Genomic DNA, 12,071 nt, shown 5'->3' on the forward strand with positions numbered 1-12,071 from the left:
TGAATCTTCTCCTTACAGAGTTTACAATCATTGTATAGCTTTCCTGATCCAAGTAATTAATTCCTATAAGGAATCGTCTACTTCACACCATTAAATATATCAACACTATGAACATTAACACTGAATATTCTACTAAGAAAATATAATATATATGAATGTATATTATATATATATATATATATATATATATTTGTGTATTAAAACATTAATACTCATGCAACAGGTACCCATGCAGCAGTACTATACTGCAGATAAATGCCACTGCAATATAAATCTATTGGCCCCAGCACAGCTGCTGAAGTTTCAGGAAAGACAGTGCTTTGATATGGCAGTGAATGTGTCTTTGGTGACTGAGAATCCAACCAGGATGGATGACTAGAAATCCCCCCCCCCCCCAAAAAAAAATCTTCAAGTTGCAAAAACAGCAGGGTGTCCACACTAAATGTCACCCCCTCGCCTTCATCACAAGCACCAGGTTCCCAGGTCTCCCACTGACACACTGCAGAGAAAGAAACCTCTGCAACATTCAGCATTAAGGAACATTCTGTGACAGTCACCTCAAATTCCCTTTAAAAATAAAATCAGAATCCTGGTATTGAAATAAAAAAATCATTTCAGCACAAAAATATATGATTTTTTTTTTACTAAAATGTGCATGACCTTCCTACCTAAGCTTTAAAAGCAGGATGCTTGCTCTCTCCCTCGGACTATAGAGATTTGAAGGAATGCAGCAGAGAGGTTGCTGTCCTTGGTGGTATCAGTACCTAAGACTTCTCCGACATCCAGGGAGTGGTTCCTCGTGCAGTTGGTGTTGGTAACACGGCTTTCCTGGAAAGCTCTCTACACCGCATCATTTGATGTTTTGGAATCTCCAAATAAAAAAAAAAGCCTACAGCAGAAATTGCCCTTGAGGCAAAAAATAGATATTCCTGGTCCAGGTATTAGATTGTTTGTTAATAAGAAGGGGTCGGTGGGAGGTGGACGTTGTTCTCACCTCTATTGCTTTCCATGCAGAAACCAACACACTGCAAAGGCATAAATGGAAAAGCACTACAATCACCAGAGAGCACCTGCAAGGGTGGCTCCATCCCAGCTCTAGATGTGCTTGACAAGTTCCAGTCAGACATCGGTCAACATTTTGGTAATATTCACATAGTTTGTGTTGGCCAGGGTACAGTTAGCAGTTTTCAGGTTCTCCTCTCTGAAGTCCTGGTTGCTGCTGGTGACTCCTTCCTGGATCTCCATGTAGTCTGACTTGCTCAGAGTGGAGGCACTTCTGCTCTTCTTGAGATCGGGGGAAGAGGGGATCTTTGGGCAGCTGGTCACTTGCAGGTACTGAGCTTGCTCCTCTCCCTCCGTCTCCCGATGGTAGAAGTAGTTGAAGTTGGAGACTATGACGGGCACAGGCAAGGCGATCGTCAGCACACCTGCAATTGCACACAGGGAGCCCACAATCTTTCCACCGATGGTGGTGGGCACCATGTCACCATAGCCCACTGTGGTCATGGAAACCACTGCCCACCAAAAGGCATCAGGAATGCTAGGAAACTGAGATTCTTTCTCATCAGCTTCTGCAAAATAGACAGCACTGGAGAACAGGATGACACCAATGAAGAGGAAAAATATTAGGAGTCCTAGTTCCCTCATGCTGGCTTTCAGGGTCTGCCCTAAGATCTGAAGCCCCTTGGAATGCCTGGAGAGCTTGAAGATCCTAAAGACCCTCACCAACCGAATCACTCTGAGGATAGCCAGGGACATGGCCTGTTGACCTTGTTGGCCATCCTCAGGACTCTCAGCCAATTCGGTACCCAGGGTGATGAAGTAAGGGATGATAGCCACAATGTCAATGATGTTCATGAGATTGGTGAAAAAGCCAGCTTTGCTGGGGCAGGCAAAAAACCTGACCAGGAACTCAAAGGAAAACCAGATGATGCACAGGGTCTCTACTATGAAGAAAGGGTCTGCAAAAGATGTAGTCTGGTATCCCACTGTACCATTGTAGGGATGGGAGCCAACTCCGCTGCCCAGAGACTCTTCACTTTCATCTCGAAAAGCAGGCAAGGTTTCCAAACAGAAGCTGACAATGGAAATAAGAATCACCATGACAGAGATGATGGCTATAATTCTGGCTGGCCCACTGCTCTCTGGATACTCAAAGAGGAGCCAGACCTGTCTCTGAAATTCATTGTCCGGCAATGGCCGCTCCTCTTCCTTGATGAAGCCCTCATCATCCCTAAACATTTCCATAGCTTCTTCTCCCAGTTCATAAAACCTGATTTCTTCAGAGAAAATATCCAGAGTCACATTGACAGGCCTTCTCAGCCTGCCTCCAGATTGGTAGTAGTACAAAATTGCATCGAAGCTGGGGCGATTTCTGTCAAAAAAATACTCGTTTCTCAAAGGATCAAAGTATCTCATCCTCTTTTTAGGATCCCCCAGTAAGGTCTCCGGAAATTGTGCTAAGGTTTTGAGCTGGGTCTCAAAGCGGAGCCCTGAAATGTTAATGACTACTCTCTCACAGCACTCATGGTCCGTTTCGGGGTCATAGGTGTCCTGAGGGTGCCCTGGCAAAGCGGATGCATCATCTGTGGGCTCTCCGGTAGCAACTGTCATAGCTAGGATAAAAGGAGGATGAAACGAATCCTTGCCAGAAACCTCCTGGAAAGCCAGTAGTCCTTGGTCTGGGGTAGGGTGAGAGGTTCACTTGGGTCACTGGAACAAACACCAGATACTTGATTTTTATTTTTTCGAGGGGGCTGCCTTAAAGTGGGCGCAGGTTTCCTCTGCTGAAATAGAAGAAACAGAAAATGCTTATATCAGAATTGTGCTACTAAACCTCTTTCTCATACCAGTATATTGGGATGAGATTTAAGACCCATACCGGAACAGACAACAACAGACATTGTTTTGGCTAAAAACCTTAAACTTTTCCTCCTGCTGAAATGTACTGAGAGCAGTTTAATGCTTCTGCCTGCTTTACTATCAAGCTAACCTTCAGTTTCCATACAATCACAACAGCAACAAATATACAGAAAACACCTCCAGAGCTTTCAGCTAGTAGTGAAGGGTTTTAGCAATTCGTTGATCAGACGCTGGTACCATGGACAGTTCAGCGGAGGGCCGCGATCGCCCTTTCATGAAAAACGATGGCTAGAACAAAAAAAAAAACCAAAAACCCAAGCACCGTCCCGCAGAATAATCGCCTGTAGGCTACGGTAGCCCAGAATCTGAATTCTCTGGAGATTTTGTGCGCAACGTTTCAAGACCTGACGGGTCCCATCTTCAGAAATCACTTCCCATTAACTGTCAAAATTCAAGGCGTTTTCCCAGCAGCTACCCTGCTATACCGCTCGGTTCGGGGCTCAGCCAGGCAGCGGGACAGCGAGCGCAGCTCCTGAGCCCGGGCAGGGCCCGAGAGGCTGGGGACGGGGCTGGGACGTCCCAGGGCTGTCGCTGGGCTTAAAAATGGCAGGAGCTGAGGGCAGAGGCTGGGGACGGGGCTGGGACGTCCCAGGGCTGTCGCTGGGCTTAAAAATGGCAGGAGCTGAGGGCAGGGGAAGGGGGGGGGGGGGAGGTATCCCAGGCTGGCTGGGCAGGAAGCAGGAATCGCCTTCCAGGTTAAGAAGAGCGTGCAGCGTTACCTTGTGCAAAGCAGGTCCGAAGAGGGCTCTCAGTGAGGGAACGCGAGATCACCCAGGTTCATGGCTGCAGAGCGTCCTAGACATCAACGCATCCCAGAACTCCCTGTCTTGCAAAGTTAAAAACCATGGTGCGTCACCGTCTTGGGAGGGGGTCGGCTCACATCTGGGAAGGCGAAGAGCTGCCTGGTTGTCGCGGGGGAGCCAGGAGCGCCGGTCTCCAGCCCGAGGCTCGGAAGATGCTCAGCTCAGCAGATCCCGTCGTCCCCAGGGTCCTCGGCAGGGCGTGACGCTGCTACCTGGAGGGGGAGAAGGACAGCAGCAAGGTAGAGGTGGTGCCCGGTGCAGCCTCTGCAGCGCAGGGCGAGACGGGCAGCAGCTCGTATCCGGGAGCTGGAGCCGTGCGGGAGAGGCAGGGGCCACGCGGGAGCGACACCTAGCGGCCTGACTTAGGGGCTCTGGAGAGAGCTGCAACGGGGGCGACTGGGGGCAGCGCAGGGAAGTGGGGGACCCCTCCGGGAGTTGTAGGAAATGAAGGCCCCTGGAAGCCCAAGACAGCAGGTCCCGCTGCCCCCTCCCCTCCCCCCAAACCAAAGGAAGGCGAAGCACCTCCCCGTCTGCACCCTGCCTCTCCCGCAGTGCCTCGGTCACAGCTGAGGGCACCCAGCACATCCCCGGAGAAATGCGCCTGACTGCGGGCTGCGCCCCCTCCCCTCCGCCGGCACTGCGGAGCTGCCCCGCCGTCAAGGTCTCCCAGCCAGGGGCCTCGCTGCCTGCAGACGGGGTGGGCTGCCCGGTGCATGCATTAGTGCGATCCCAGGCAGGCTGGCAGCGCTTCGCCCCCTTTTTACCAAGCCGCAGTTACCCTGGGACGATTCGGGTTTTCTTTTCCTTGCATCCTGCTCTCCCCACCCCCCTCGACGGGATTTAAAATGAATGCACGCCTGGAATTACAGCTTTGGTATCTGCATTACTGATGCATGCTTTAAAAAGACAAAACAAAACCCCCCAACCCCAGTAAACAGATAAATTCCATCACACACATTGGCACCTGCGGTTGTAGCAGAACAAGCAGCGGATCCCCTCCATTTTTTTTGCAATAGCCCTGATATAACGCACGCAGCAGCAGCAGCAGGTTTGTGGTAAGAGGCGAGGAGGAGCTTAGGCTGGGGGAGCAGAGGGGGTGAAGCTTTACAAATTCGCCTCCTTTTTTCCTGGCTGATCTCATGCATTGGGATTCGGTTCACGCCAGCGGCTTTTCCCCCTGGCGATGCAGAGCGCAGAACCGAGGCAGCCCCGGCGACGCTTCCGCCCAGCCCTCCTGCACCACTGCTGGCCAATCTGGCCGGTGGGCACCGGCTTGCGTTACCCGCAAAGGAGCCGAATCCCAACAACAACAACAACGACGACGACGATAACGCGCCATGCACAACGGCCGAGCCGCTTTTTACCCGCGTTCAATCGGAACGGGCAGCCTCCCTGGCTGGTTTCTTTCCTCCGTCCCCCCGGCTGGTGGCAACATCGCTGGCTGAAGGGCGAGGAGGCAGCGCCTCGCAATTGGCTCTGCAGCTGGGCATGCGGTGCATACATAACGCTGCCCCTGCGCCGAGGCATCGCTCCTGTACCTGGGGGGCGGGAGGGCCGGCTTAAAGGAGCCCCCGGGGCTGGAGCCCGCCCGGGAGGGGCGGGCGGCAGGCAGAGCCTCCCAGGCCTCCTCTTTTGGGCGCTTAACTCCTCATGGTTTCTGGCAAAAGAGGAAAACGTTTAGAAATTGAAATGAGCAACAGAAAAATGTTGGTGGTTTTTTGGTTTTTTTTAGGGGGGGGGGGAGGGGGAGAGCATACAGGGAAAAACGTGGCCCATGCAATACACCACACAGCAGCCCACCTTACCATATATGTAAGAAATACTAGGAGGGTAAACAAACAAACAAAAGAGGGGCAGCAGAGCCCCTTTCTGGTTGGAGGGGGCCAAATAATTAAATAAATAAATAAATAACCTGTGCTCCTGCCTTCCCCCACCCCATGTGGAGCACAAAAGCTGGTCGGGCGGCCCCCACGGCCCTTGCGTTGACCTCCTCCTTAATACGATTGCAGTTCAGGACAGCAGCCTGCAGTGCATTCCCGTCACTTTACTGGCATTGCAAGGGAGCAGGGGCCGACAAGATCCCCCAAAGAAACGTGGAGGTCCGCAGCATTACAGGGCTTAGCAGCCGCACTCTATCCCACTTCTTCTGGAAAGGGCCTGAATATATTTCCCATAGGCAATATTCACCTTTGGGTTATTTTGCCTCGGGCAGGCGTAACTTGTGCCACAAAGGTGGGGGGGATTTAGGTAGGGCTGGGGGGGGGGGGGGTGGGTTAGGTAGGGGAAGAGAGGGGAAGGTGCGGGGGGTGGAGGGAACGGAGGCAGCCTGTGCGGCTCAGCGCGCGCAGGCTGCCGATTTTGCACAGCCTTGTGCGCGCCGATCACGGATTTTAACAGATACACGCGGCTACGAGCGTATCTGTTAAAATCCCGCGTACTCTTGTTTGCGCCTGGTGCACGAACAAAAGTACGCGTGTGCGCAAATTTGTAAAATCTACCCCAGTATGCGCAAATTTATCTCATGCAGGCTCATTGTGGATCTCCTGAAAACCCGACTAGCTGTGAGGTCCCCGGGACGGGTTTGAGAAGCCCTGCACTATAGTTCACTGCAGAGAGACCACCATATTGGTAGAGTATTTATTGGGAGGATTGCTCATTGATATGTGCATACAAACAACCTTGCCACCTGCTATGTGAATGTCTCTTTTACATTCACAATTTCAATTATATTTCCAAAGGGTCACCTAATTCTGAGGTGTCCTATCCCTTTGTCCATCAAATCCAGGTGTAAAAAAGAACATATATTTCCGGCTTCTTTTTATATTTTTTTGGATATTTCTTGCTGTCCAAGTCATCCATGCATTTAAACTCTTGAGCTGCCAGTTTTTATGGCTGTGCTGAGATGGCGCCTTGAGTGCCGGTTGTAGGAGTCACGCGCCCACGTTGTCACACTTGATCCTTTTTGGGTTTTGCGTGAAATGTCATCCGGTTATGTCAAACCGTATATTGCTGTGTTCAGTGAGGAGCTTGGCAGGTTTGTTTGCGGGCCAGGGCTAATAATAAGCCTTTGATTAGAAGAATCACATTCACTCTCCATCATCTAATGTCTGATCGGATTAAGGCTCCTAGAGTCCGCGCCCTTCACGTATTGGGCTTCATACCCTCGTGGTTTGCATAGCCTAGGAATTATTCAGCCTCTTGTTCCTAACAACACATTAGTAGATGCAGAAAGTTCTGCCAACAGGAAAGATATAGATTATGTTTGGTATTAAAAGGAATGTGAAATGTCTTTTCTAATAGAGCAACTCTTCCAAGAAGTAATGGGTATATTGACAAGACGCTGAGAAACGGCTTTTGAAGCATCAGTGCCACGAGGCGTTTCCGCCGTCTAAATGAGCAATTAAATCTTAAAGAATGTCATAAACCACTCCAGACGAACTGCATCAAAAATACGTGCATAGTGGCCCTTAACCACGTTTATAACCAGGAGGGCAAGCAGTTTTCTTACCTCGTGAACGATGGACCTAGAGTTTGTTCCCTGAGCTCCCATGCAAGTGAGCAGAGAAGAGAAATTGATCTACGCCCACCAGTCAGCCAGTCCATGTTATTTATTTTGCAATGTTTATGCCTCATAAATTAAGCTGTTCCACACTGTTTCCGTGATCTTGGTTCATGAGATTTTTGTGACATCTCAGCTGGGTTAAAAATTTGCCACCAAAAATGTTAAGTGAGAGATTTAGTGCATTTGTAAATTATTCCTATAACTGAAGTTTTATTTTTCACACACTCATAGAAGCAAGTTTTGGATGGCCCGTAAAATCTGCCAGATTTCCCCCTTGAGGCTGAACGAGGGCAGACTCTGGAGTAATTTAGAAAATATATTTTTTTTTTCATGGAAAGAGGGGATGGATGTGTGGCCCGGCCTCCCCTAGACCCAAACAGTAAGAGAATGTAAGAAAGCTTGGGGAAAAGTAGAGAAGATCCTTAGCCAGGAAGAGTTGAGGGAAAAGCCAAACATCATCTAGGATCTAGACTCTAAGACATCATATCGGCAAGTAAACTGGCCAGGCCAGTTGAGCCTTGGGGTCCCTCAGAGTCTCATGCTATGATTTTGTATTAATTTCCACAGGAATTTTCCAATTTCTTTCCAAAACGTAGGCCATTAAATCCTGAGACAAAAGGTTTTAGGAAAAGGCAAAACAATGGCAAAGTCCCTATAAAGTAAGCTGTGAAAAAGAAGGCTGGATTCTTTGCAGAATCCTCAGTCAGAGCTCCATTCTTCTGTCTGCTCGGTTAATGATCGGGGACAGACTCGGCTCTCTTCACAGCAAACCTGCTTCTGGCTCAGAGTTCCCGGTAGGCACTTTCTCCAAGGAATCTCTCCAGAGGTGAGAAACGTTTAGTGTTTTTCTCTTTGCTTCCTGTTGAAACTACCTAGGCCTCTATTTTTTTTTCCATGTTGTGTGCAAGTATCCAGTTCAGTATATCAGGTAAGTCTTGTCTCACAGTCGTATTGATTTCCTCTGCAGTTGCAAGCGTCCCCTGTTTATTTTGGTAAATCATAAATGATTTAGCAAAACCAGTTGGACCAAACATATGTCAGACAGAAGTCCACTTCCTGTGTGATAGGATGTTTGTGTGGCAACCAAGCAATCGATCGTGATCTGCAGGAGGTCCAAACCACGGGGCACGTGCTGCCGAGGGGGTCAGTGGGCAAGGAGACAGTGCAAGAGACGTCTTCGTCTCAGGCTTTGAAAGGTTATTATAAATGACTCAGTGACCAGAAGGTGCAGATGTAAAAAAAATGACTCTCCAACCTCATAAAGTCAGCACTGGTAAGGAGTCAGAATGAACCCACAAACTATTTAACACTTTTGGGAGAGACCTTGAAAGTATAGGCCAAATGGGTGAATAAGTCCCCAACTGGGACCTTTTGGATGAAAGCCAGAATGAACGCTACATGAACTGCTTGTTTGGTTTGTTTACCTGTTTTTATTCTCAGGGCAAATGCAAAGAACTCTGTTTTGTTTGTGGACATAATATTGTGGTGGCTGTAAAGGATCAGTAAAGAAGCTGCAGGTGATAGCTCTTATTGGACTGTGACGGGCTTTCCAGCATTATCGGCCCTTCATGAGGTCAGAAAAGAAGCCGCACAGTTGTACTGGGTTTAATTAGCTGACTTTGTTCTACATAAACCCAGTTAGAATCATTTTCCAAAGGATTAGGAGCCCAACTTTGGAAGTTAGGAGTCTAAATTGGCCCTTTTGAAAATTGCCTAGGGCTGAGTACCTAAATTTAGGAATCTAGTTTCCCTGGGATCCTAAATTTAGCGTCCTAACAAGGGGGAGGATTTAGGGCAGGGAAAACAAGTTAGGAGCTTAGCACTGATTTTCAGCACAAGGCACCTAAATCTAGGGAAAAGAATAGGAGGCCTAAATTTAAGAGACTTATGGGCTGAAAATTTAGGACCCTAGATTCAGCTGAAAATAGATGTTTAACTTAGGTCCCTAAACATAGGGGCTCAACATTTTTTTCAATATCAACACTGATGTAGCTATGCTGTCTCTTCACTGACCTGATAAAGGGAGCAGAGCTCAAAAGCTCACCAGAGATGTAGGGATTTAGTCAATAAATAACCTTCTACTCTCTGTTGCGTCACTACATTGGAACAACCCTTGGTAAAGGTGGTGACGTGCGCTGGAGGCCCCCCAATGTCAGCCCAAATTGCTCATTTGCTCATTGTGTACAGCAGGGCAATCAGGTGCAGGATCATCGAACAACCTTACCAGCGTTATTGGATCAGGGGAGCCCAACAACTGTCCCCCTAAGCCACCAACAGATTTGGTTTTCTGGATGTTGGTGATGAGTATTCCTGAGATGCAGTTGCATACATTTCAATCAGTTAAATGTACTTATTTTGGATACCCCGAAAGACCAGACCCGTTGATGGCTCAAGAGAACTGAAGTTGGAGACCATTGTACAAGGGGGGCCTCTCTTACTTTCCACCTCTGAGATTTTTGGTGGGTTTGTTTTAACCTCTACATTGCCAGTAGCTTGAGGTCTGGAGATTCAGTGCTCTGTGGTGTGCACCAAAGGCAGCTGGCAGTGCTCTGCATGCAACCGCGTGCCATAGGGCTGAGAGTCAGACACTTACGTCTGGAGGCTGCGCATTGATTTCCTGCTCCACCACTCACTATGGGGGCAACTTTGTAACATCCCGCCCTGCGAAAGTTGGCAAATACATGCATTAGTTATACCAGTTTCCAAAGCAAACTTAATGTGCGCATGTTCGTGTTGAAATTTGCGCCACCTAAACTATCCGCACACAGTTACACCTGCTAATCTGTAGGCAGAAGTTTTTTGGTAAAAGTTTCCATGCGTACTATTGAAAATCCAAAAGTATGCGCATAAGTCCAAACCCCTCCCCTCTCCAGGAATGCCTCCCCCCGGTCCACAGGGAGGATAACTATCAGAGCCTCCGTGCGGCGGCAGATACGCAGGCATATGGCCACCCGCAGATTTACCATAGTGTTTTATAACCCATGTGTATCACGTGCGCATAGGGGCAGATTTTTAAACGAGCCCGAGCGTGGGGTACATTTGTGCACGCTACCTGGTGCACACAAATGTACACCTGATTTTATAACATGCGCGCATGTTATAAAATCCAGGGTCAGCGCGGCAAGGGGATGCACACATGTGCACCTTGCGCGCGCCGAGCCCTAGGGGAGCCCCGATGGCTCTCCCCGTTCCCTCCAAGGCCGCTCCGAAATCTGAGCAGCCTTGGAGGGAACTTTCCTTCCGCTCCCCCCCCCACCTTCCCCTCCATTTCCCTATCTAACCCACCCCCCAGCCCTACCTAAATCCCCCCCCACTACCTTTATTTCAGGAGTTACGCCTGCCTCTGCCCCCGGACTGGCGCCCCGCCCCCAGCCCCGCCCCTTTTTCAAAGCCCCGGGACATACGCGCGTCCCGGGGCCTGCGCGCACAGGAGCAGGTTTTCGGGGTTACGCGCGTAACCCTTTGAAAATCTACCCCCATATTTTATAAAATACGTGTATTTCTGCTCCGCAGCATACGTGCGTATGGAGGCTTACGCGCGACGCACTGAACACGCCTGCTTTTCCCAGCTGTTGTAAAAATCTATGTGCCTATGTGCTGCCTGTCCAACTAAATGTTATGAATGAGCATGCACCCAGCCAAACACTATCATCACTGTTATTAGACATTATTAGAGGTGAGGCAGTGCCTGAGGCCAGAAGGAATGGGAAGCTGATAAAAGATTGCCTGCTCTCCCTCTCTCTGCTACTAATTTACTTTTTGGATCAGATGCACTCAAGACTGGCATTTTCCTTCTCCCCTCCTTTCATTCCTTCGCTGATTCAGTGATAGGAGAGCTTTATGGCGTGAATGGTTTTTTTTCCTTGTAAAGTAATATTATTACCTTGCATCTTTACAGTTTTCTTCTTTTGGGCCATTGCAGTTGCCATGGCAACCCTTTTGTTCTCCACACTTGCTCCTTCTTCCATCGGTCCTTTCTTATTTTTGCTTTTTAAGAAACTGTTAAAAAAAAATGAAGCCCCCTACTCCCCACCTATCTCTGTGGCTGGTGATCAGCAAGTGCTGAAGCCCCCCCCCCCCCCCCCGTCTCGATGTGGTGACGCCATCGTCATGGGGACCTTCGCACTCTGCTCCCCCACTTGTATTTTAAAATTGCCACTCATTCGCCCGGAGCCTGCTTCTAAGCCTGGTAGGGAATGTGGGAGGGATTCAGAAGGGAACAGGGATTTGCCTTCAGGTGACACAGAGGACAAGGAGCCAGGGCCACGGAAGTCCATCCCCCTCCCCCCCACCCCTTCCGAAGGAGTTTTGCATGAAGAAATGAGGGTATTAAGCAAATACCCACCAATGCAGAGAGATTGCACCTGGCCAGGATTGCCTTTTCCAGCGCTAGAAACTTAACCCCTGGTTAGGACTGGAGTTAGGTTTCCAGCACTAAAAAAAAAAAAAATTAAAGTTTAAAAATGTTTTTAAAAACTCTTTGGGTAAGTGCAGGCAATCACCGCCACCTACCTGAATAATAATTTACTTATCTGGGTAGGTGGCAGCTGCAGTCTTTCACAGGCCTCAGCAGAAAGCTGATTTATCTGTCTATCTGGTAGTGAGAAGCAGCCGCCACATAGCCACATAAGTCAGTACTTATATGGCTATATGGTGTGGTTTATGCTTACTTAACTGGATAAAGTTCTTATCCAGCTAAATAGTGGCGACCCACTGCAGATAGCCGTATAGCTACTGATTCGTGCATCTGTCTAGTGGTGACTGCTTCCCACTGCCAGCTAGAT

General features: G+C 49.0%; 1 protein-coding gene across 1 annotated transcript; it reads right to left on the bottom strand.

Moving 5' to 3' along the window:
* Positions 1–1,119: 1,119 nt before the first annotated feature.
* Positions 1,120–2,613, bottom strand: LOC115074077 (potassium voltage-gated channel subfamily A member 2). The gene has a single exon (XM_029573200.1). The coding sequence runs from the start codon at positions 2,611–2,613 to the stop codon at positions 1,120–1,122; it is 1,494 nt and encodes a 497-aa protein (XP_029429060.1).
* Between the last annotated feature and the right edge of the window lie 9,458 nt (positions 2,614–12,071).

The sequence above is a fragment of the Rhinatrema bivittatum genome, chromosome 12 (assembly GCF_901001135.1).
Source record: "Rhinatrema bivittatum chromosome 12, aRhiBiv1.1, whole genome shotgun sequence".
In the NCBI taxonomy this organism is placed as follows: domain Eukaryota; kingdom Metazoa; phylum Chordata; class Amphibia; order Gymnophiona; family Rhinatrematidae; genus Rhinatrema; species Rhinatrema bivittatum.